The 27207-nt window shown below is 41.9% G+C and overlaps 1 protein-coding gene across 1 annotated transcript in view; it reads left to right on the top strand.

Annotated features, from left to right (window-relative positions):
- Window positions 1-2507: 2507 nt before the first annotated feature.
- pudp (pseudouridine 5'-phosphatase) overlaps window positions 2508-27207 on the top strand; it is a 29001-nt gene continuing 4301 nt past the window's right edge. The window contains exons 1-3 of the mRNA XM_069175264.1: window positions 2508-2588; window positions 3293-3511; window positions 6365-6594. Coding sequence (XP_069031365.1) covers window positions 2522-2588; window positions 3293-3511; window positions 6365-6594 — 516 coding nt within the window. The 5' untranslated portion in view covers window positions 2508-2521. The remainder of the gene's footprint in view (window positions 2589-3292; window positions 3512-6364; window positions 6595-27207) is intronic.

Here is a 27207-nt window from a genome sequence, read left to right as displayed (position 1 = left end):
TCTGCTAAAAAAGAAGACTCCATTTTTGTTGTTTCATCAAAGTTACAAACCAAAAAATTTGAAATGTTTCATCAGGAAATTGTGTTTTTCTTTTTCCTTTAGTGCCTCTGCAGACAGAAACTGGGTTTCTGCTCCCACTTAGTGTTGCCGCCCTCGGTCCGTCTCAACGATCCTCTAAACTACACGATCTGACACTCAACAGGACTCGCAGCCTCCGCTTCGCTCCCACCGCCCCCCAATTAGACCTGAGATCCATCGGCTCATTAGCTCGTCCTGGTTCCGGGCGTCTCCGCTTCCCCTGACGTCTCTTTCCCACTAACAAGACAAACTCTGTTAACGTACACCCTCCAATTATCAGACGGATGTGGCGGCGCTGGAAACAGTCTTTGAGTTGAGACGGAGTTTTAACAACATTTGTCATTCAGGAGGTTTAAAAGTGTCCGTCAGTGACGTGTTGGCTGAAATGGACCTTCAGTAATGTTAAACATGAAATCAGTTGTCACGGTTACCGAAGCCGAGGCTGTGGAGGTCTGAGACAACAACCCTGGTGATGTCATAGTGATGTCATCATTGGTTTGTGAACGTTATGAAGCCTCCAGTTCAGATTCTGTCCGTCACCATCTTTGCTAGTTCGGAGCGGTTTGGAGCAGGAAGTGACCATATTTGGACGAGCTGGGGGAGGAGCCAGAGGTGGATCTGACCGATCTGATCGGAAACCTGACGATACTACGTCCCGCCCACCGATAGCTGTAACCTGACTGCACCACAGGCCTGTCAATCAAACAGACACGCCCCCAAAAACAGGTCTTCTTGAATCTTCTTTTCTAATGAATGAGGGATTATTTTCAGATGGACCTCCAGAAAACTAATAAGAAGGAGTGACTTTAGCTAACAACACCGAGATAACTGATGGACACATTTTATTCACTTTGGATTTGATGAGAGAAGTTGAATGGGAGTCGATGGAGCCGGAGGCTTTTTGGAGTCGACCTCTAGTGGCACTCGCTGGTATTGCAGCTGAAGACACTTCTGGATCAGAACCATCTTACAGAAGTTAGGAACACTTTAATATACAGATAATATGCTAGTGATTTGCATTACGGGAAATGTAGTGCTTTTGCAGTTTGACCCATGTAGGAACTAAAAATGAGGACATTTTGGTCCGTTCTCCTTATTTTCAATATTTAAACAGCTAATAAAGGACTAAGATTAAAATATAGTAAGACTGGACTTCACTGTAACAGACAGGAACTCATCACAGAGCTCTTCGCAGCTTAACTTTCGTAAAAGTCTCTAATTTCCTGCCGTGACTCCCCTTCAGAGCTTCTCTCACGCTGCCGTCTTCGCCTTTTCTTCTTCACAGTTTTCACATCTTTCCTCCTCTGTCTTGTTTTGTAAGTGCCGCTATCTCCTCTGTTCATCAGCATCACACCGAGCGTGGCGGCGCCTCCGCTTCTCAGCGGCACGCCACCACTCTGAAGAAAACAATGAGAGGTTTAGAAAATGTCTGCTAATCCACTGAAAATGATGTGAACAGGGTTTAAACACAGTTTAAATTATATTATGTGAAATACAGTCATACGTTTAAATTCTGTTAAATATACAGACACGCTACTCTATAAAGTAACAGGCTCATAAAGCAAGAAAATATAGAAATTCATATATCTTATCCCAAAAGGTTTGAAGATGTAATTTCCTCTGTCTCATATTTTTTCTCTTCCTTTGCCAGACTCGATAACTTCAGTAACAGGGTTGTGTGCATGTTATAGGACACAATTTCAGTGCAAAATCATTATTATTTAAAATATGTTGATTAAATTAAGTGTTTTATTAATTACGTGAGATATATTTCAACAAAATCATACCCCCAAAAAGTAAATTTAAAACCTAAGTTAACTGTTATATTTGATTATAAGTTGGTCACGAAGTAGGCGGGACAAAAGATGTATGTACATTTTCAATTCAATTTCCAAGTTATTATGTTACATTGTTGAACTTCCACAAAAGGAAGCAATATGTTTCTGGACATAAACAAACCAATAATTGAGGAATGAAGTCACCTTCAAGATAACAAATACTAATTTTGTAGTTTTTATTTCATTGTTCCTTATCAGACTTGTGTATTTGTAAAATCTGAGTAACAAAATGCAACTTCTTTTGTTTTTGTAGTTTTGATCACAATTAGTAAGATTGTTGAGACGTTACACAAAACAAATCCTTCAAACTCTGAAAACGTCATCACATCCGGAGGACGTCAGTTTGGACTTCGTTTCCCAGAAGCCCTAGCGCGGGGTCGACCAAAGAGCATCCCTGAACAGAATAAAGCTGATTTTAAACTAAAATAATCCACGTAGTTTTAACATTAGCCTTCTAATCTGGTACGAAAATGTGTAGAATCTTTAGTTGATGTTAATACTAGAAGAAACATCATATTAACAGCTTTTTCTGTTACGCAATACATTTATGCGTTAGTTTTTATTTGCCATCATATTAAACGCGGAAGTAAACTCCTGAGAGAAACATGTCTGTGTCCAGCAGCTACGCGCCCGTGAGCCATGTGCTCTTCGACATGGACGGATTGTTGTTAGGTACCAAATCCGACTTCATGTTTTATATCTTGTGGTTTCGCTTCTGTCAGACGACTTCGAGCAACTCATTTTGTGTCCTCCGAACTCCTTTGAAAAAAGTACATGTTCACAATGTCTTCGCATAAAACGAAAACCACGTGTCTCCTCGAGCATCCCATAACATGACTGATCCGTTATGGTGTATTAGTCAATTCGGCACATATTTCAAATATATTCTTTCGCTACAAACGTATAAAATCAGCGTTAAGCATTGCTGCAGATGGCTGTCCGGTAACTTATTTTCGGCTAACCACCGAGCGGTGACCCACTTCAAAAGTTCCGATTTTACTGACGGCTGGAAACTCTATTGTAATGAACTATGTGCCGAATTAAAGATGATCAATTAATGACTACCTTAATACAGATTATATTTAGCCTGATTATTATATATGGTTTTCCAAGCCTGGCTGCCAAAAATCCCCTTATGTTTCAATGAGGTTTGGTTTGATAAAACAGCCCCGTCGTGGACTGTTCTTGGTTCAACACGTCTGGTCAGTCATTTCAACTATATTTGAACTTTATGATGTAATGTTTACACGTTTAATCAGGCCAGGTGTCTGGTTACATCCCACTGGTGTTTGTTCCTGTCATATGTTCATATTTCATCCTGAATGACATTCAGTGAAAGCTCTGCATCTTTTCCTTCCCTGTTTTCGGATTCTCAGACACGGAGCGTCTTTACACCGTGTCCTTCCAGGAAGTGTGCGACCGCTTCGGAAAGCAGTACACGTGGGCCGTGAAGTCGTCGGTGATGGGGAAGAAAGCTCTGGACGCGGCCCGGTTCATCCGGGACGCTCTGGAGCTCCCGATGACAGCCGAGGAGCTCCTGGTCGAAACCAGGCGGATCCAGGAGAGGATCTTCCCGTCGGCCTGCCTCCTGCCAGGTAACCTGATCACCGGCCACCGGGTCACCGGCCACCGGGTCACCGGTCACCGGCCACCGGGTCACCGGGTCACCGGTCACCGGCCACCGGGTCACCGGGTCACCGGTCACCGGCCACCGGGTCACCGGGTCACCGGTCACCGGCCACGTTTCAGACTCTCACTGACACCCAGCTGGGTTTTCTTTCATCAGCTCCTGTGTGGGCTGCTGCTCCTTCTGTGTGTGTGTGTGTGTGTGTGAGAGTGTGTGTGTGTGTGTGTGTGTGTGTGTGTGTGTGTGCGTGTGTGCGTGTGTGTGTGTTGTTGTGCCATTTCTGAGTGAGTGAGGATTCTTCTTATAATAAAATAAGAGAGAAAAGCACAATAACAGATGCTGTAAAAGAAGATGGTGCAGCAGTCTAACAAGTGACTTCATCATGGAGTTATAATTAAAAACCATCTTATTCAGAAAACGCTGGTTGTCAAGGTGACATCAGCTGATATGAATGTATAGGAGCTGTTTTATGATTATGTTTATTCATGACATCATCAGCTTGGTGTTCATTGGCGGTTCCTACAGTAGATTTGACCTGTCAGGTATTATACAGCTGTATTGTGTTTTTAATTATGTTCCTTATTGTTTTATTACACAACCAGTAGCTCCGCCCCCAGAGATCTGATTGGTCAACTGTGCTCAAATCAGCATCACTACAAATATCCCTCCACCTCCTCAATGAGAATATAGAATTAGAATAGAATTTCATACATGTAAAATAATGTAGTTTCTACTTGTTATAGTTCTATTAAATAAGCCATCTGTTTTGCTCCTTTTTGGTCGCTCCATTTAGATTACATATTTTATTTAGTGGGAACTTGTATAATCATAATATTACACTGGAGGTGATGTTTTAACGTCATTATTGACACGGCAGCGACTGTTTTCATATTGAATATTGCTTTACTGCACAGTTTGTCCTTTTTTATTCTTTATTCCACATACAAGTATGTGTTTGGTTCAGTGGATCTGCTCCGCCTCCACTGATTCCTGCAGCCTGCTGATGTTGACATGTTTCTGACAAGTGGTTTTTGTGTTTTCTACTCTGAGCTGCTGCTGCTGATTTCTGCTGCTGAGAACTCTTCAATCCACCCGTTGATGATGGACTGTAGTTCCTCGTCATCAGGTTGACTGATTTTCACTATAAAAGCTGCTCAACATAAAATCCACCTGTTAACTGAAAATCCGGTGACGACCTCATTAAGTTACTAAAAGAGTGCAAAGATGTCATCGAAGCAAAAAGCTGTTTACTGAAAATGTGAAACATATTTTGCTTTGTTCACGATGTTTTTGTTTCCCACATGTTATTTCACAGTTTCTCCTTTTCAGCAGATGCAATTTCCAGCGCAATTTATTCAAAGTGTCGATACTGTTTACCAAAATGTGTTTATACACTAAGAGAGACGTAATTTCCTCGTTACTAAACACAAAACATTTACTTTTTACAACCACATGCGCAAAGCAAGTTCTGTTGACTTATTCTCAAAAATTCAACTTTAATCTTGATGTAATTTTATTCTGTGAAAAATAATTTCAACTTTATTCTTTGCATTTTTTTTTTTGTGTGAACATTTTTTATAAAAACGTGTTTACATGATGTTCCCAATTTAACAAGGCTGAAAAGAATAAAGTAAAATAACTTAAAACTACACATTGTGTAAATAGTACATGTAAAGCAAAAGATGAAAGAAAAAAAAGAAGCAGAATGATTAAATATGGAGCAGCTAAAAGAAGCATTTTGTAAAATGTCTTCTGAAGGAGGATTCATCATCAATCCAGGATTTCAAACAGCTTTCAAACTTAAAACTAAAATCAGTTTCTCCATCACAGAAATATCCCTTTATCTCAACATTTTGTCTCTTATTTTGTCCCCAACGCTCTGCCGTAGTTCAGCCCTGTCAGACCTCAGGAGATTCTTCTTCTCATGTCTGTGAACTCTTTGTGTCCTCGGAGGATTAGAAAGTTGATCAGCTGTTGGACAGACGAGGGCTGAATCGTCCCCGGTGACACCGCACCATCTTCAGCTTCAGGGTTCCCCTGGGAACTAAACTTTTCAATGGTCACCATGACAACTGTCACGTTAAATGTGGGTGTGGGTGGATGAGGCCTCAGATCTGTCCTGCTGTGTGATGTGCTGATTTCTGATTTCGGGGCAGAAATCTGATCAACTAATAATCAGTCACTCCAGGAAATCAATCGCAATAATTAACCACATTTAAATATTCGCGGGAGCTTGAAATTTAGCAACATTTAATACATTTTTCTGCAAAGAAATGTCGTCAACAGAAACTCTGCTGAAAGTATTACAGCATCATAAAACCTGTAAAGTAGTGTTTCCAAACAAAACTCAGGCGTCGTGGGAAACGTGCTCTTATCTTTAAAATATATCGTTTGCAATGTGCTTATTGTTAAATGAAGTGATTACATATGAATCTTTATCAGGCAGGTGTCTTGAAACAATTAAATACAAATTCCTCAACTTGCAATTTTTTGTAATTATTGCAATTTAAGTGCAAAAAAACTCACTTAAAACTCCACAAATTCAAACATTTTTGATCACAAAAATGACCAGATAGTTGTGCTGTGCTGGAGGGGCTGAAGTAGTTAAAGGCTGCTTCAAGAGATCGAACAGGGGAGTCGTTGCGTCGCTCTCACTGTTCACGTCTCGCAGTGTTTCTTTGTTTTTCTGTTTTACACCCAAACAGAGAAAGTGAAGTCGTGTGTTGACGTTTCATCACAGCTTCTCCAGACTGAACTCAACCGTGCGATTTGAAGCAGCTTTATTAGCCCGGTTTTAATGTCGCATCATGTGCACCACCAGGCGTGGAGAAACTCGTGCGGCATCTGCAGAAGCACAACATCCCCATCGCCGTGGCGACCAGCTCGGCCGGCGCCACGTTCGCGATGAAGACGAGCCGACACGAGGACTTCTTCGCTCGGTTCGACCACGTCGTCCTGGGCGACGACCCCGAGGTGAAGAGCAGCAAACCGCAGCCCGACTCCTTCCTGGTCTGCGCCGGCAGGTTCGACCCCCCCGCCGCTCCGGAGGAGGTAAGAACTGCCGACTCAGCGGGAATCCGTCCGTCGCACGTTGTTTTCATGTTCAAATGAGGGTCTGAAATCAGAAAATGATTCATTTCAGAAACTTGTTTTCTATTTTAAATTGAAGTTCAAATGAGGAAACGAGAGAACGTCCAATGACTGAACTCCATTTCGATATTCAATTATTTGAATTTGTGTAACCAGGAAGTTACTGGTACACCTGGTTGTAATGTGTTACTCCCGTCAGCAGGTGGCGGTAACGCAACATCGAGGGCTGGAAGCCACAAGAGGGCGCCGTTCAAGTCGTTTCTTAGCGTGTGTTTGTTCACATTTTGGATATTAAATATGAAAAATGAACAATTAACCGTCACATAAATTCACACTTCATCGTGACTCCTGTGACCTTAACGACCTTGGGTTCACCAACGACCCCCACAAATAGGTTGAAGCCTCCGACGCCGATTCAGTCTGTTTGAACTGAAGAAGTCAGATAACAGTCAGATCCAAAAATCTCTGTGATCCTGATCAGGACGTAGTTTTCTCCAAATTAATAGATAATAGATCATATAATAATCTCTCTCTCTCTCAGTCTCCCTCCCTCTCTCTCTCTCTCTCTCTCTCTCTCTCTCTCCCTCCATCCATGTTGCCGCGGCGACTGCGAATTCATCGGCAGATGCAACACGTCCTCTCATTATCAACAAGTGTTTGCTTGTTCTTTTTCTCAGAGTAGCTGGGAAATATCGGAAGGTGCACTTTTTTTTATATTTAATTATGTTTACATTTTTCAAATGTCACTGCTTTCTGAGACTGACGTCAGTCTGCCTAATGCAGGAAAAACACAGTGAGAGGATCTCAGGTGAACTCGGAGCTGTCAATCATCTCCACCTGCTGCTGCGCCGACTTATAAATTACAGCTGCAGCTCTCGCGTAACGGTATCATAATAATAATAATAATAATAATAATAATAATAATAATAATAAAGGTGTCTTTAAAACCAAGAATATAAAGTGAAAACTGTTGCTATGTTAATAATCTATTAATTTTTTTTCTCACGATTGTTCAACAATAACAATAAATTCAGCAACTTTTATAAATAAAAAAAATTAAAATTCTATAAATAGTTTCCTAGTAAATCATAGAATTTTTCATCAACCCATATCAATTTCAGGTTTGAATGAACAACTTCCGGTTAGTTACCACCCACCCACCCATATAAGGCTAAATAATAAATAATAATAAATACAGTCAGGTAAACCCAAATAATAAATAATAATAAATACAGTCAGGTAAGGCTAAATAATAAATAATAATAAATACAGTCAGGTAAGGCTAAATAATAAATAATAAATAATAATAAATACAGTCAGGTAAACCCAAATAATAAATAATAATAAATACAGTTAGGTAAACCCAAATAATAAATAATAATAAATACAGTCAGGTAAGGCTAAATAATAAATAATAATAAATACAGTTAGGTAAACCCAAATAATAAATAATAACAAATACAGTCAGGTAAGGCTAAATAATAAATAATAAATAATAATAAATACAGTCAGGTAAACCCAAATAATAAATAATAATAAATACAGTCAGGTAAGGCTAAATAATAGATACTAACAAATTATTAGGCTGAAAGAAAGGCCGAACATCTATTTTGTTAAATGATGTTTTTTTATGCTCTATAAACTGATGATTGCGTGGTTGCTAGATGAAGTGTGTGATTTGAGTGATGCGTGCTGCACCGACCTCTTTCTCCTGAGATCATATATGAACCAGGAAGCAACAAGTGCTGCATCAGGTGGAGGAAACATGCATGTCAGACGGTGTATGTTATATATAACATATATATATATATATGATGATATATATATATGTTGTATATAACATATATATATATATATATTATATATAACATGTTATATATAATATATATATAATATATATATAATATGTTATATATAACACACATATATATATATATATGTGTGTTATATTTAACATACACTGCTGGTGTTTAGCTTCCTGGACTTTTTTTATTTGCAGCTAATGTGCTCGATCTGCGGCGTCGCCGGCAGGACGTGATGTCAGCCGCTGACAGCGTCGCATTTCTTTCCCTCCGCAGCACTTTGATCACTCTCCGACGCTCTCCGGGTTCACGGGCTGTTTAACATATATTTTCAGACGCTCTGGAAGCCTTTCGCAGTGTTGAGTCAGTCTGAAATAGCTGCCAAATATCTCCCTGGAAGAAGCAAGAACATTGTGAGGGCTGACCTACTTTCATGGAAACACTCACTGTAGACCACATGCAATAGAAACGCTGGTGGGATGCTAATTATGATGAATCCACTGTCCATCATTGTTCAGTGCTCAGATTGATGAGGGAGGATCTCATTAAATTACATGCAGTTTAAACTGAGTGTTTTTCAGGAATATCTATTTATATTTATCTTTATATACATATTTATCTCTTAAAGGATGGTATCATACTGATAACACACTCGTATTATTATATTTATTTATAACAGCAGTGATATGTACGTTGTATGCTGTGTATGAAGATCACAGTTGGTGCTGTTGTTATGATCCCTTTCCTTTTACTTGAATTGCACCTTTATTATTAATCCCAGACAGTAAACTGTAGAAAAATACCCGTCAGTCCATTTGCTCTGAAATTGGCGATTTTATATCACAGGCCTGTCAATCAAACAGACACGCCCCCCCCAACATACAGCTTTTTAAAGCCTAACCTTTAATTAATGATGGAATATTTATGGTTCACCAGAAAACTAATAAGGAGTGACTTCAGCGAATGGAACTATTATGAATATTGGGGGAAAAAATATGAGATTTTTATTTTATGAGAGGAGTTGAACTTGAGTCTATGAAGCTGGAGCCTTTTTTGGAGCCGACCCCTGCTGGCTGTCGGTGGTATTACACTTTAAGGCACTTTCGCATCAGCCTCACTTTTCATGCCACAGTCTGAATTTCAAAAAGATTGTTCTGAAATAGTTTCAACCAAATTGAACATAACCTTCGTGAATACAAGATGTCGTGCTCAGCTGTCGCCACAGTATTTTAGTTTTGCTGAGGTCGGCACCTTTCATCCAGTCCAGAATGCTTCTTTATGACAAGCATTCTGCAAGCAGATATCTGAGCGCGGAAAACGTTTAGCAAACTAAACACTCAGAAATCATGTTTAAAAACAATATAAACTAAAGCTGGTTTAAATTGTGACCATCGCGTAAGGCCTGTTTAACAAGAACATTTACAGTCCATCCGGAAAGTATTCACAGCGCTTCACTTTTTCCACATTTTGTTATATTACAGATTTATTCCAAAATGGATTAAATCATTTTTTTTCCTCAAAATTCTACACACAATATCCCATAATGACAACGTGAAACATTTTTGTTTAAAATTTTTGAAAATCTGTTAAAAATAAAGAATGAAAATATAACACGTACATAAGTATTCACAGTCTTTGCTCAATACTTTGTTGAAGCACCTTTGGCAGAAATTACAGCCTCAAGTCTTTTTGAGTATGATGCTACAAGCTTGGCTTCTATTCTTGGGCAGTTTCTCCCGTTCTTCTTTGCAGGACCTCTGAAGCTCCATCAGGTTGGATGAGGAGCGTCGGTGCTCAGACATCTTCAGATCTCTCCAGAGATGTTCAATCGGGTTCAAGTCTGGGCTCTGCCTGGGCCTCTCAAAGACATTCACAGAGTTGTCCCGAAGACACTCCTTTGTTATCTTGGCTGTGTGCTTCGGGTCGTTGTCCTGTTGGAAGATGAACCTTCGCCCCAGTCTGAGGTCCAGAGCGCTCTGGAGAAGGTTTTCATCAAGGATGTCTCTGTACATCGCTGCATTCATCTTTCCCTCCATCCCGACTAGTCTCCCAGTTCCTGCTGCTGAAAAACATCCCCACAGCATGATGCTGCCACCACCATGCTTCACTGTAGAGATGGTGTTGGTCAGGTGATGAGCGCTGCCTGGTTTCCTCCAAACATGACGCTCGGCATTCAGGCCAAAGAGTTCAATCTTTGTTTCATCAAACCAGAGAATTTAGTTTCTCCTGGTCTGACAGTCCTTCAGGTGCCTTTTGGTAAACTCCAGGTGGGCTGTCATGTTCCTTTTACTGAGGAGTGTCTTCCGTCTGGTCACTCTACCATACAGGCCTGCTTGGTGGAGTGCTGCAGAGATGGTTGTCCTTCTGGAAGGTTCTCCTCTCTTCACAGAGCAACGTTGGAGCTCTGTCAGAGTGACCATCGGGTTCTTGGTCACCTCCCTGACTAAGGCCCTTCTCCCCCGATCGCTCAGTTTGGCCGGGCGGCCGACTCTAGGAAGAGTCCTGGTGGTTCAAACTTCTTCCATTTACAGATGATGGAGGCCACTGTGCTCATTGGGACCTTCAATGCTACAGAAATGTTTCTGTACCCTTCCCCAGATCTGAACCTCCATACAATCCTGTCTCAGAGGTCTACAGATGATTCTTTGGACTTCATGTCTTGGTTTGTGCTCTGACATGTCAACTGTGGGACCTTATATAGACGGTGTGTGTCTTTCCAAATCATGTCCAATCAACTGAATTTACCAGGTGGACTGTAATCAAGTTGTAGAAACATCTGAAGGATGATCAGTGGAAACAGGAAGCAGCTGAGCTCAATGTTGAGTGTCATGGCAAAGGCTGTGAATACTTATGTACAGTACATGTATATTATATTATAGTTTTTGATTTTTAATAGATTTACAAAAATTTCAAAAAAACTTTGTTCCCGTTGTCATTATGGGGTATTGTGTGAGAATTGGAGGTGGCGGAGGAGGAGAAGGAGGAGGAGGAGGAGGAGGAGGAGGATGGGAGAGAGGGGGAGCAGAGGGAGCAGCGGTATCATAGTAACATCCGATTGTCTGATTTTCCTTCATTAATCTGTCGCGTCCACACACACACATGTAGACTCACTCTGGGACACACTGCCTGGGAGTGTGTGTGTGTGTGTGTGTGTGTGTGTGTGTGTGTGTGTGTGTGTGTGTGTGTGTATAAGTGTGTGTGTGTGTGTGTGTGTGTGTCCATGTTAACATGGTTAAAAGCAGCTCTCACGTCTCTCCTATTTTTACAGTGTGATGTTTCTCAGAAAACAACAACACACGCAGAGAAACATGTGATCACGTGTAGCGTGTAGTCACAGCAGAATCCCCGTGTCGGCTGTAATTATAGCACTCGTGTCAGTTAACAGGTGAAGAGCTGTTTTTTCCCGTCTGAACGAGGGTAAACAAATGTCTCGTGACTGCTTTTCACTTGTCAGACCTTAAACATTTCATGACCGCTGGCTTTTATCCAAGAGAAGCTCGATGTAGAAGGACAGAGTTAGTAGTTGCAGCGCTGCAGCAGACAGACGGGACGAGCTGCAGTGGAGCAGTGAGGACAGAAAAGTGGACGAAGCTTCAGGTCTGAAAACTGAAGTGTCTTCAGCTGCAATACCAGCGAGTGCCACTAGAGGTCGGCTCCAAAAAGCCTCCGGCTCCATAGACTCCCATTCAACTTCTCTCATCAAACCCAAAGTGAATAAAATGTGTCCATCAGTTATCTCGGTGTTGTTAGCTAAAGTCACTCCTTCTTATTAGTTTTCTGGAGGTCCATCTGAAAATAATCCCTCATTCATTAGAAAAGAAGATTCAGAAAGACCTGCTTTTGGGGGCGTGTCGATATATTAATTTCCGTGATAAATATTCTGATCATAATTTCTGGTTTGATTTATCTCTGACAGGCAGAGTTATAAAACTGTAGAGTAAATGTGTTAGAAGATGAGGTGTAACGTGATGAAACGCTGCAGGCCTCAGGTGAGTAATGTTCTGCTCACGCCGGCTGTCTCAGTTGACCAAAAGTGAAAGAAAAAGCTCTGCTCTCTTTTCCATGGAGAGCAGAGACATTTTTCACGAGTCTAAAGTAACAGCGTTGATGAGACAGGAGATATTACCAGAGGTGAGGAAGATTAATGAAACATGACAGTGAGCTGGTTGCTGCTCGCAGTAAGAGGCAGCGGGAACTAGTTCCTGTCCGCCATTAATCATACGAGGCGTTACACCTGGGGAAGGCTTTATAATCCACATATTCATATATGGTACAATTCAGACGTGAACTTTCCTTTCTTTGCCTTAAATTGTCCCATTACTGACTCGACAGAGCTCAGCGCTCCCTTCCCAACGCCGACGTGTCCGAATGTTAACTTCAGTGGTGGAGGTCAACTTTGAAATGTTTGTTTGGTGAACCAAGAACGGTTGGTTTTCTTATTTAAGAACAAAATCTACACACACGAGGGCTGAAATGTTTACACCAAATAATTGTTCATTATTAATAATCTGATAATTATTTTGGTCTCTGCATCGTGGTTTTGAGTAATCACCACACTGACACTCCAACGACCGGACTACAGCTTTGCCTTCCAAGTTTAATGGCAATCAATTTGCTTGTTAGTAAATCAAAATGAATCAAAATTTGACAGTGTGATTCTTTATATATTACGATTAATCTCAAGAAGGAAGCACGTCACGAACAAAACAAACAACATGCCGGGTCACCATGTGGCTCTTTTTCTAACGATGCTTCAGACACTTCTGCATCGGATCCATTTTTCAGACCTGAAGCTACGAACTCTTTTATAAACAGTCTGTGGTTTGAATCCATGTCTTGAAATAGACACGTGCTTTCATGTGAGACATGATTCAACTATTTCAAAATAACCCTCATCATCAGCAGATTTTCGGGCAGATGCTTGATAATTTTCCAACTGATGAACACATGTAAAAAAACAAGTGTCCTGACCTGCCGGTTGTAAATCTATCTCCAGCTGCTCTTCAGATAACGAAGGTTTTGTTTCTGTACAGCCGAACACTAAACTGAACATCTAGCTCGGAGCAGGAAAATGTTAATGCCGTCGCTCTACGTTTCAAACCACAACACAACGAGTCGCATTAATGATCCTTCAGACTCAAACTGCTGATTTAGAGCTTCCCTGGTGCTTTTCTGCATTCGGTTTAGGAGTGAAACCAGAAGGTCTGCTGGATATCCAATCTTTTTTAGTTTCTCCTCTGACAATTAGGTTTCTTCTGAACATCACAACGGATAACAAGGTGTCTTGTTAGCTGCCAGAGGACCAGGCTGGGGAATATAACGTGGTCAATTAAGCCCATACAGTATGCACCACATCAAGGACGTGGGATCACTAGATAACACTTCCATATCTCTTTTTTACTTTTACAGTTTAGTGTTTCAGGCCAATTTTGAGAGAAATATTTGCATAAAAAGTGAAACAACTTGTATGTAACTTGGATAACAGCCACGTACACATATATGATATTTCTTATGTTTTATGTGTTTCTTAATGTCACTTTTAAGTAGGCGTTATAGTGTTTGCTGCCAGGGACCATGAAGAAACATAGTAAACACACAGTTCATGTCCCAGGCTGAAGATGGGACGTTTTGATTCACTCCCTCTGAACCAAAAGCAGAAAATCACCAGAAAATGAGGAACTCCAACGTGTCTGTGTTGTAGTGCGTTTATAAAATCAGATTTTTCTGCTCCAGGCTGACTTCTCAGTTTCGGGAGGTTTTCAGAAGAATCTGAAGACAGACATTGTTGGGAAATCATTGAGCCTGTGCTTTAACAAATCTCCAGGCGATATTCTGTTATAGGCTGTAACGTACGTTTTATTGCAAGTCAATCTGTCAGTTTTATTACCTGATGAAATTTCTATTGTTATATTCCCTTGAATCCATATTTTGCCTTTTAAAAGTGATATCTTGGAAATGTCTAAAGGGACCTTCTTGAAATTTGACACAAATGTTCCCTTGGGAAACCCAGGTTTATATCACATATGGTGTACGGTTGAACTTACTTCCTGTATCCATTTAAAATGAAAAGCAGTTTAACATATCAGTGTGGACGGAACACTTTCAATTCTTAACAAGGCTTTTATTGTGAAATATTTGCAGGAACGTGTTGTGAAAAGTATAGGTTTAAATGAGTTATCACGAACAGCTGTTGACAAAAGTATTTTTCTATATTTTTTTGACTTCGAAACAACGGATATATGCAGTATTATTGTGTAAACTTTCCACCACAGTGGTTACGCAACCTTAGAAACAAAGCCACAACTTAACCTGGCACGTGCAAACTGGTACTTAAAGAAATAGTACTGAAACCCTTGTTTGAAAGGATTAACTGATGAATTTTGCGGTCAAAGTTTATGTGACCTCAAAAAACAGGTTTGTGTGCAATAGAAGTGTGATCTACCCAGAGCCAGCTGGACCTGCTCCACGGGCTTCACCCTCCTGTGGGGTCGGTGGTCTTCACGGGCCGACTAATAACTTGGTTTGGATGTCAGGACATATTGTAGGTTCAGGTCGAGTTAAAAAGTGACAAAGCGGCGCGTTTACTACGTTTTAAATAACTTCCAGAAACATATTGCATCCAGTCGGACGTCCTTTTCATTGATGTATATCTGGATTCATCAGTCAACACAACTCTTCTCCATCATCCACTGAACCTCTGCCGTGTCCTTCCCCACCAAGCGTTCGGCCTTGTTCCCTCTCCTGAGAAGTGGTTCACTCATCCTCTCGACTCTTTCGGTAGGACTGCTGCTGAACGCCGTCCTGCCTTCTTTGTTTAGTAAATTACGTACCGGCGATGAAGCCGGGATCGTTTTTTGATCCGCCTGATTGAACTTTGGATACATCAGTTTCTGCAAAGTGGATGCAGGGCAGTTCTGACGCCACGTTTCCCACCGACGCTGCTGAGTCAGCAATGTTCTGCTGGGAACTTGAAGCACAGCCATATTTCTAACAGGTGATCAATGACTGCAGGTTGATTTAGTTGAACACGCCATCTAAATACTGCTTCACTGGAAGGATACTTTCCCCTCTTTTTCATTGTGTCCACATGGGAGGAACTGAGAAACTTTTGAAGTCCTATAACTTTGTTTTGTGGGACTTTTTTTATGCTCCTCCCTCTGCCTGGGATACTCTCCCCCGTTGCCATAGGAACTACAGCTACCAACGAAGATGTTTAAAGTAGCAGAAGAACGAGTTTCAAATGGAGGCGCACAACAGTCGAGGCTTTATCACGCCAGTACACATCGGAGGAGGAAACGCATCGGAGGAGGAAACGCATCGGAGGAGGAAACGCATCGTCGGAGGAAACGCATCGTCGGAGGAAACGCATCGTCGGAGGAAACGCATCGTCGGAGGAAACTCATCGGAGGAGGAAACGCATCGTCGGAGGAAACGCATCGTCGGAGGAAACGCATCGTCGGAGGAAACTCATCGGAGGAGGAAACGCATCGTCGGAGGAAACGCATCGGAGGAGGAAACTCATCGGAGGAGGAAACGCATCGGAGGAGGAAACACATCGGAGGAGGAAACTCATCGGAGGAGGAAACGCATCGGAGGAGGAAACACATCATCGGAGGAGGAAACACATCGTCGGAGGAAACGCATCATCGGAGGAGGAAACTCATTGGAGGAGGAAACACATCGTCAGAGGAAACACATCATCGGAGGAAACACATTGGAGGAGGAAACACATTGTCAGAGGAAACGCATCGGAGGAGGAAACACATCGTCAGAGGAAACACATCGTCAGAGGAAACGCATCATCGGAGGAGGAAACTCATCGGAGGAGGAAACACACCGTCAGAGAAAACACATCGTCAGAGGAGGAAACACATCATCGGAGGAAACACATCGGAGGAGGAAACACATTGTCAGAGGAAACACATCGGAGGAGGAAACACATCGTCAGAGGAAACACATCATCGGAGGAGGAAACTCATCGGAGGAGGAAACACATCGTCAGAGGAAACACATCATCGGAGGAAACACATCGTTGTTGGAAACGCATCGTCGGAGGAAACTCATCGGAGGAGGAAGCGCATCGGAGGAGGAAACGCATCGGAGGAGGAAGCGCATCAGAGGAAACACAGCTGGAGGTTGTTGTCGATGATTCATCGTCCGACTTCAGTCTCAACACGTTCCTGCAAATGTTTCACAATAAAAGGGTTTCTGTCATAGAACGCTACAAAGCTTTTAGTTTGAAACAATACAGGAAGTGTTGAGTTTCTATTTACAGCGTAAATGACAGCGTATCATAACGAGGCTTCAAGTGAATCAGTTAATACATCTAATATAATTATGATAGATTTAAACCGTTCCATTTGTTTTTATTGGCCCTCCTGAATGAAACTCTTTGGATCTTCAAACAGGTCAAATATGTTGATGAATTTCGTTATTTCACAGGTGCAAACAGCAAAAGGCCTCAGAACCTGTTTAGTTCTGGAGGAAACTCTGTAACTACAGTGTCCGTTATATTTAACCGATGTTTTACTGGACTGTGTCCCACTGTCCCACCACTTTCACTCCAAAACCATTTTTAATCCACACAGTTTGGTGATTTAAGGAAAACCTGCTCTGAGAAATGAGAGAGTGGGAAAAGCTTTTCTCAGAGGCAGGATAGAGTCGGACAATTCCCTTCGGCCACGGGAGCTTTGGATGTCCAGATAATGATGCTGCAACAACACTGCAACTATGATTCAGGACCTTCACCAACCCTCATTCTTTTCATTGGCTTTCATCCCTCAGAAACCATCCCGGGTTTACAAGGAGTCACATAATAAAGAATCAGCGCTGCGATCCACAATGGAGGAAAAAAGAAACAACTCTGTTTCCCAAGCTGCAGTCTGTGGACTTCCAACATTTCATTCATCACTTTAGCATTTCATTTCCCTGCAGTTTGAAGCTTGTTTGGCCTCATGGTCAAGGTCACTTATGGAACAGATGCATCTGTTGTGGAAACGATGCAGCGGCCCTGAAAAAAGGTTTCCGCAGAACACTCGGAAATCGTCCCGAGAGGTTTCCATCGGCGTCTCGGTAATCTGTTCCACTCTGTGAAAGTCAGGACGGTAAGCTTCTGGAATACACTCCAAAATATTATGGGTCTGTGAAGAGTTTAGAGTGCAGTGATGGCCAGGTTGATTTAAGACCACTTAGCTCGGTAGGCCTCTCATCCCTCTCATCCAGCACAGCGTATGACTTTCTATACTTGCATGCGGCTACGCAGCTCCGTCCCTCCTCTTCCTCCTCTTCCTCCTTTTCCTCCCCCGTTTGTGTTTTCTGGAAATCTGCTGGATACTTTATCACCGCAGACTTCAAATGAGTGGGTTAAGCCCGCTGCAGGGTCCTCCTCACATCACAAGCAAAGCGAAAAGGAGGCCGGGTGGCTGTGAGATTTGCAGACACTCATTTTGGCTCAATGGTGATTTTTTTGATGAGGTCCTTGGGCTGTCCACGGGCTTTTCTCTGAGCCAATTGCAATCTCTTTTAACCCGGCACAGTGGTAAGTTATCTCTCGATGAAAACGTGCTCGGTAAGCTTCCCCCTGTAGTGAAAGCACTCTGTCGGTCTGTCAACATGTCTGACTGTTTTTATTCTCACTAATGCCACTAAGAACCTGTTAAACTAAAGGTCACATCGGTCGACTCCAAACATGCACGTTTGACTTTACAAAATAACTTTACGTTTTCTTTATGACAAACTAATTCAACTCAGCAATCACATCTATAATCCTGCACAAATGTCATTTAGGAGTTTTTAATGACGTAGATAAAAAGACCACCGGTGCATGTAGAAATGTTCAGTAGTTTCAAGGACTTCCCTTCGTGCAGCGTTAAAGGAATAATTCTCTTTAAAACACCCGTTCTGAATATAAAGCACTCTCCCCTTTGTAGGCTTGAGAGGTGGCTCTGAGATATCCGGAGTTATTGAGGACGGCATCTGTAGTCACCCCGTACTCACTGCAGTCCCAGAAAGACTAAGTATTAGAACAAGTTTACCTCTTGGAAGTACACTTATGTTTGCTGTACAGATGTCAGACTCAGGGACTCTGGCAGATGTATTGTTTGTGTATTGCACACAAAACCAAATCAACTCACCCTGTTTTGGGAGGCTGTAACTCAGTCGGTAGAGTGGGTTGCACACTAATCAGAAGGTTGGTGGTTCGATCCCCAGCTCCTCCTGTCCACATGCCCAAGTGTCCTTGAGCAAGACACTGAACCCTAAAATTGTTCCCGATGGTGAACCATCGGTGTGTTGTGAGTCGCTTTGGATAAAAGCGTCAGAAGGCTAGAAGCAGCAAATATTCCTACTTCTTCAGTTTGTTTACTTGTGCTTCACTCACCCTTGGGATGTCTTAAACCTCAGGGAGGGCGCTTGGTTCGTCCAGCTTGTTATCAGCGTGGTACTAATAAGGTCAGAGTTCACAGCAGACATTTATAGCACTTTCCTCTCAACATTTATCTGACATCCGCTGTGTTGTTCACCCGGCCGGTCATTACAACGTGGCCTTGGGGAGGGAAAGGCCTCTGAATCAACCTTGAACCACTGAGGCTGCGATCGCGACCATCTGACGTGCGACGCTAACGCACGGCACTCGCACTTGTTGGAGTCGGCCGTGGCGAGCGTCCGTCCATCATGGACTGTGTTTCTGCTCTCTGATGAAACGTCACGCCGCCCGGGGCTCCGCGGTCATTTAGAAACCGCGACGGGCGATCTGTCACTGTCGCTTACTCACTGGCCGCTGCACGCAGTACAACAACGGACACGCTTCCCTTCAGCTGCTGCATCACCGGAGAGGCCTGACGTGTGTCTTTGACACATACGTGAGCGTGTCAGCGCGTTAAAGTTTCACATCATGTATCAGGCATGCATCTCCGTCTTATTTCTTCTTGCTACGGTTGTCTCATACGTCTGCCTGTCACAGCTCTGTCGGGAGTAACAAACAACCTCTCCGAGTAAAGCACATGATCCTTTTACACACCGTGAGCGAGTCAATCAGAGCAGACTGACAGGATGATGTATTATGGTCTGTGAATGTGTGTTTCCATGAGGCGTGTAATACCTCTTGTTATCTTACTAAATATAATTCAAGGAATCTCTGTCTGTATATTTTTGCGTGTATGTTTGGCCTGAGAATATCTCCACAACCGTTGGTCCCACCTGCTTCAGACTTGGTGGGGGGGTTATTGGGCACCTGAGGGTGGGACGTGGTGACTTTGGTACAATTTGGACATGTGGCACTTGTAATATTTAATAAACTAATAAAAAGAACATTTTTAACATGCAATTCTCTAGTTTTTCTAAAAATTCCACAAATACTTAACCTGGATTATGAATTGCTTTAGAATTACATCAGATAACTACCAGCAAACAGCACATATTCTGTGTTTATATTAAAGTAATAAAAGAAGTAGAAACAGGGTTCGCTGAATCAATTCTAAAGACAACTTTCCACCTTTTAAATTGTGTTCAACCAGTTGTCCAATGACGTTGTTACACCTGGTCTGGTTGACTAGAGACTGAATGTTTACCTCTTGTCTTTGTCCACTTTCCCTCTGATGAACTGACAGTTAATGGACAAAGTACTCAGATACTTTACTCGAGTAAAAGTAACAGCACCAAAACCTAAATAAAGAAGTAAATGGGACCATATTTAGTGTAAAGTAGAATAAATTAGAAACAGTAATGTGATATCCAAGTTTGACTTAATACAGTATCCTTCCTGCCTCTAGTGGTTATGATTTATATTTGTAGGGTTGGGATCTGATAGTGGTTTCCATATTGGATCTAATTCCCTGGAGGTAAAATAGCTGCATATGCAAAGAGAAATATAGTGAATATAAAGGTATAAGGCTTCTCCGACTATAAGCTGTTACTTATTAAATAATTCTGCTGCAGAATATATCATCTGAAGCTCATAAACATGAATTCCTAAATACCTAAAATAAAACTTTTAGCAGTTGTCTGTTTAATATCCTCACTGTGAGCCTGAAAACACTGGCAACCTTCCTCTGGAGACGTGATCGAGTAATTTCAGTTGTCTCCGAGATAAACTTTTATTCACATCATCTCAATAATTTAAGATAATCAGCTCCATACTTCTCAATCAGAACCTCCAGTATTCAGAGTTTCTTGAGAAAATCCTTCATCTTTTTTTTTTCTGTTAGATGCACATTATATCTGATGGTACTAATATCATTTTCAGTTCAAAACTACAGGTTGTTGGTTGGATGTCTTGGACAACAAAAGTCCTCACAGATTTTGACATGTTTTTTTATTTTAGTCCCTCGTGCATGCTTAGATTTGAAACCATTCCACATACAGAGGCATGTGTTTGCACTTATTTGCAGTCCAGCTGTTCTCAGCTCTTGTTTCCAGGTTGTGTGATGGAGATCATTTGATGGCTGCATTTACCGGCCCATCACTCATCCTGAGGCTCGGCTCACTACATCCCTACATTTTCCATCCTTCTATTTTTCAGGTTAGAAAATTGCAAGTGAAAAATACAAAACAATGGCAGCCAGACAGGTGAATTTGATGCCACGTTCAGACCAACAGAAAGTCAGCTCAGCCCCAATTCTGATCCTTTGAATTGGTTCAGGACATCCACAGAATCAGAATTTCATTTTTCAACACTCGATGACTATTTCAGCCAGACACTGGTATGATTTTTACGTTTAAAATTGCCTGCATTTTTGCCGAAAAACAACATTTTGATATTACTGTATTTTAATTTACGATAACCCTCCTTTTTGTATGGCAAAATTATTTGTGTTCAACTGTCCATTAATAATAGGACATTACAGAGCTCCTCTTTTTCAGCTAGTTTCAACATACTGATGTTTTTCATACATTTATCATATGACCACAAATCATCATAAATATCATATGCAGGATATTACGGTAATTCACTTCTTCTAAAATAATCTATTAATCAGTTAACAGATTCATCTTCCAGTTTAACAAAGCTATGTTTATTTGTCCTCTTTGCACTATTTTGTTATATATAAAATGAATATTTGTTTTCTTGACGATGAATGATGGATGTGTAGTTTTAAAGCTGCTTGTTTTTACCTACTGAAGGAGACAAGTTTTGGATTTTAAAGGGAGTGGCTCGGAGCAGGATCTTTGACATCACAAATCGTTTTAGAGCAAATCCTGATCCGGTTCAACTCATAAATACACAAACAAACTTGAGAAATGAACATTTGCATATTTGTAATGTCTAAGAAGGAATTTTTGTTTAGAAAGATTTTTACAAGGTAATCGATATTTTTTTGGAGAACCATATCAGACACAACTTCATATTCAAAGTCGAATGTTTTATATAGATCTTAAATGACCTTTTAATACAGCTTCCTTCTTCCTATCAGTGTTAAAACACCACGAGCATGTGTTCCTTTTGGTTCATTTCCAAACAATAAAACATCGTTATCATTTTCTGTGCGGCTCAGACCCATTAAATGGGTTTTCTGATGAACATTTCCACCCTGCCAGACTCTTTGTCTTCGGCCGTGTCACATATTCAGGCAGACAGACTGTCGGCGTGCGGCTGACACTTTGCCGTCGCATCTGTGTCACATGTCTCTCAGTCACCAAGCCGAACAGTCCAAAGTCAACCGGGGAGCATCTGTGTGCTGCGGGTGTAATTCATTGGAGGAACTGTGGATGCAGACGCTGGTTGGATGTGACTACGTGGGGGCTCGGGAGTGTTTGCTGGGCATTAATGCAGTTAGGAGGCTGGATAATTAGCTAAAAGGCTAAATAAATCAAACTGAGTTGAGGGTTACAGTATGATGAACTTTTAGTCTTTTACACGTTACACAAACAGCTGCGATGCACTTTAATATATCCCAGACCTGGACTTGCACCGTTGTTTATTAGATGATAATGAGATGATATTTGCTTTATCTAGTCAGCATAAGTTTTAGCTTTCTCCGTGCTTTTTGGGCTACCCAAGCCACCGTAGGGCTACCCAAGCCACCGTAGGGCTATCCAAGCCACCGTAGGGCTACCCAAGCCACCGTAGGGCTATCCAAGCCACCGTAGGGCTACCCAAGCCACCGTAGGGCTACCCAAGCCACCGTAGGGCTACCCAAGCCACCGTAGGGCTATCCAAGCCACCGTACCGTTATGCTGCGTTCACACCGAACGGGGCGCTCGGTGTGAACGCACCTTAAGGAATAGACGGTCATTAATTTTTAAAGCGGCGGCTCACTTGACCGCAGTGTGTCTGCCGAACCCCTGAGAGTGACTCGTCGAACCCCTGAGAGTGACTCGCCGAACCCCTGAGAGTGACTCATCGAACCCCTGAGAGTGACCCGTCGAACCCCTGAGAGTGACTCGTCGAACCCCTGAGAGTGACTCGTCGAACCCCTGAGAGTGACTCGTCGAACCCCTGAGAGTGACCCGTCGAACCCCTGAGAGTGACTCGTCGAACCCCTGAGAGTGACTCATCGAACCCCTGAGAGTGACTCATCGAACCCCTGAGAGTGACTCGCCGAACCCCTGAGAGTGACTCGTCGAACCCCTGAGAGTGACTCGTCGAACCCCTGAGAGTGACTCATCGAACCCCTGAGAGTGACCCGTCGAACCCCTGAGAGTGACTCATCGAACCCCTGAGAGTGACTCATCGAACCCCTGAGAGTGACTCATCGAACCCCTGGGGTTCGATCGAACCCAGGTTAAGAACCACTGATCTCGTGGCTGGTGAGCAGCCTGAGTTCATGTTGACAGACTTATTGAGAAAAAAATAAGCAAAGTATAAAGTAAGAAATAGGAACAAACTGTATTTCTTTTTTGAAAGGTACAGCTATACAAAGTAAATTTTTTGCCACAAACTTTTTTTTCATTTCCATCATTTTAGTTTTAATGTGTTTTTTTTTTTGTGTTTTTTTTTACAAACTAATCAAAACTCTCCCCTGAAAGTTCTGTCTGGTGTATTCAGCATTTCATGGTTTCTTGGTTTTGTTCAGTGGCGGTTTGTAGCAGCAATCACAGTATGAGAATTTGGTGCCTAAATTTCAGCCTTGGTCTGAATTTGTTTTCAGGCTGGCTCTACTGAAAATTGACTGTTAAAAAAAAAGACTCCTTATATCGGGTTAAGGACGTCACGAACGACGCAGTGGTTCAGAGGATGGCGTCGTAGCCTCTCAGCAGGTTCTGGGTTCGAACCTGTGTGGACTTGTCATGTGTGAATGCTCTCAAAAGGATACAGCAAACTAAGGATCTTTTATTAGTCCTGGCAAAGCACAAGTACAAAATTCAGAAACATCCACGAATTCAAGAGTTTTTCTTTTTATGCACCTTGAATATAACATACAATAACATGAAGAAAAATTATGTCAAAATTGAATCAAAGCAATACATATTTTGTATTTAAGATTGCTCTAAGTAGCCACGGTTTGCCTTGACTTGTAAACGTGAAGGTTATTCAATACATAACTATTTTCGAGAACTTTAAAATAAATTAATCTTTTCATTAATACTCAAAAAAAACCATCAATACCTCAATGAATTGGACAACAGCGAGCAAATGCTTTGCAGATTTGAGGAGTTTGAGGTCGACACCCCATGAAGCTGGTTAAGTGTGCAAAAAATATAAATGAGTGTATTCTTTGGTTTGAGTTAGAAAAAAAATACAAGTTTAGAAAGAAAAATGACTTCCTACAGTGGTTCCCAGTATGATTTCAGTTCCAGTAGTTCCCAGTTCTAACATCCTCCCGTCCTCTATGATTTCAGTTCCAGTAGTTCCCAGTCGTTGGCTCTCAACAGAAGTGACAGCAGCGTTTTCTAACCGTATTGAACGTTTTTAATTCATCTCATGGAAGATTTCATGGAGACTTCTAACAGAAGTTCAATTACAACTACACGTGGCCGTCCACTATAATTAGAATGATGACTCTTATCTGGACATCAAACATCATATTTCAATGATGTTTGATGTCCCCTGTGATCCGTCCTGTACGTGCAGCTCCATCACGTTCGTCTCATGGCCGCTTATTGAAGACGTGTCCTTTATTGAGCGGCTGTCTGCAGCCAAATGAGTCCTGGGTCCGGTCCAAATCACTGCATCCAGGCTCCGGCTGCTGCCACCTGCCTCTGTCTGTGTGTGTGTGTGTGTGTGTGTGTGTGTGTGTGTGTGTGTGTGTGTGTGTTTGTGGTAATGAGTCAATTGTATTTAAGACAATACCAAAGGTGTGTGTTTTAATGTGCACACAACCAACAAAGCGTTTACATCTCTGGCCTGCGTCCTCTTCGTCTTGTCTCATTCGGCGGTGCTGACTCGGGTACGAAGTGGATCCAGGTTCTGTTGGCTCTGATGAGTCCTGTTTGGGTTGTAAATCTGCCACAGCACCTTTTGAAGAGGGACCAGCTGGCGTCTCCTCACCGCTCCACTCAGGTGAGGAGACCAGTTTCTGGAGTTTTGAAAGTGAAATGTTGCTTCCTTCCAGATGTTCAAGCTACCCATGCCATGTGCACTAATGCATCCCTGTACCATCACAGATGCTGGCTTTAGAACTGAGCTGATAACAAGCTGGATGGTCCCTCTCCTCTTTAACCTGGAGGATGCAGCGTCCATGATTTCCAAACAGAATCTCAGATTGTGATCCATCAGACCTCAGGACAGTTTTCCACTTCACCTCAGTCCATCTTCAATGATCTCGGTCCAGAGAAGGCGGCGGTGTTTCTGGATCATGTTTCTATCTGGTTTCTTCTTTGGAGAGTTTTAACATCATTTGTGGACGCAGCGATGAACTGTGTTCACAGACGATGGTTTTCACAAGTGTTCCTGAGCCCATGCAGTGATTTCCACTCCAGAATAGTGTGTTTTTAATGCAGTGCTGCCTGAGGGCCCGAAGATCACCACCATCCAATATTGGTTTCCAGCCTTGTCCCTTGTGTTCAGAGATTTCTCCAGATTCTCTGAATCTTTTAATGATATTATGAACCGTAGACGATGAAATCCACTAATTCTTTGTAGTTTTACGTTGAGGAACATTATTCTTAGATTGTTGAACTATTTTCCAACACAGTCTTTCACAGAGTGGTGAACCTCTCCCCATCTTCACTGCTGAGAGACTCTGTCTCTCTGAAATCATCTTTTTATACCCAATCATGTTCCTGATCTGTTGCCATGGTAACCTGATTAGTAGTCAGATGTTCCACCAGGTGTGTTTTTGTATTTTTACTCTGCCCCAGTTTTTTTGAAAAATGTTTCAGCCATCAAATTCAAAATGAGCATATACTTTTGATAAAGCAATAAGATTTTTTAGTTTCAGCATTCGATGTTGTTTTTGGTCTATTTTCAATAGTCGTATCTGGAGAAGGTGTTTATTCCTTAAACCTTCGCCAGAGAGTGGCTCGGACTGTTTCCTGTCTCATCAGTTCCTCTGATGTACCATGAATATGGATTATGAGGATTTAATGTTGGCAGAGAAAAGGTGGATAAACTCTCGTCTCCCTCCACAAATGTTGGTAAAGTGAATTCGAGTGGATTTACCTTGTTCCATTTTGCTGAGGCTTTGTTGCCGTGGCTCGGGTGTTTAGGAGGCACGGCAGCGCCTCTCCGTGTGACAGCCACTGTGGGGAAATGGATTTTGGCTGTAGTCAGCAGCTGTTGACGCTGCTCTGGTCATCCCAGGCAGAAAATGTGTCGGAAAAAATTCAGACAATGACAATTGGATAAATGTGTTCACCAAAAGGACGAGGTTGGGTTTTACAAGTTGGACTCATTTGGTGTTTATAGTCACTCAGCCGCACAAAAAGTCGTATTACAATCCGTATTACTTTTTCCATGCAATATGCAAATCAGGGTGTAACCACCAGAGGAGGCTGGTAATAGATGGTAAGCTTCACTAACCGATTGGTAACTGCCAACAAAACCTTCTAAAAGGATTATCATGATAAAACTGAGATTATGTTTACTACGGTGGAATCTGGGGAGCTGCATCTGAACATGTCATTCAACTTAAGATATAACTCTTCAAATCCAGCAGTCCATCAGGCGGGCTCACTTTAGAGGAAGATTACTTTATAACATGGATGTTAACTCTCGTGATGGAAGATAAAATAACTGGCAATTTCCCGGCTTGTAAAGAAATCCTGTCTCGTAGTGTTTCTAAATATTTTGTGCATCTGACAAACCATCAAACTGATTTATTACTCAAACAGAGAAGAGCAGCCTCCCTGGATGATGTTTTATTTCGCCAACAATGTGCCCACAGCAACACAGTGTTCGTCTTATTTGCTTTTTAGTCTGTACGAGCAGCTGAATTATGTGTCTTGGAGGAATGAACGCATTTAAACCATTTGAACATCTGACAGGATGATGTCTTATCTCAGTTATTTGTTTGTTCTGCTTGCTGTGCTTATTGACTGTTTATGCAACCAGTAGCTCCGCCCCCAGAGATCTGATTGGGCAACTGCTACAAATATGACTCCACCTCCTCAATGGGAATATAGAATTAGAATAGAATTTCATATTATATGTAATATAATGTAGTTTCTACTTGTTCTAGTTCTATTAAATGACCCGTTTGGTGAAGTCGGGTCTCTTTTGGTCCTTTTTGGTCGCTCCGAGCACCCGTACCGTAACACCACGGATAGTCACGCACTTAACACCCTTAGTTACGTCCTCAGATATCTTTTGTTCTTCAGATATCTTTGTTCCTCAGATATCTTTGTTCCTCAGATATCTTTGTTCCAACCAGACTGAGCTGATCAGTTTAGTGTT

The sequence above is a fragment of the Embiotoca jacksoni genome, unplaced genomic scaffold (genome assembly GCF_022577435.1).
Source record: "Embiotoca jacksoni isolate LCO1_2020_lvr unplaced genomic scaffold, fEmbJac1.0.p SCAF_65, whole genome shotgun sequence".
In the NCBI taxonomy this organism is placed as follows: Eukaryota; Metazoa; Chordata; class Actinopteri; family Embiotocidae; genus Embiotoca; species Embiotoca jacksoni.
Note: the sequence above shows the minus strand (reverse complement) of the source record. Positions and strands in the feature narration are given on the sequence as shown.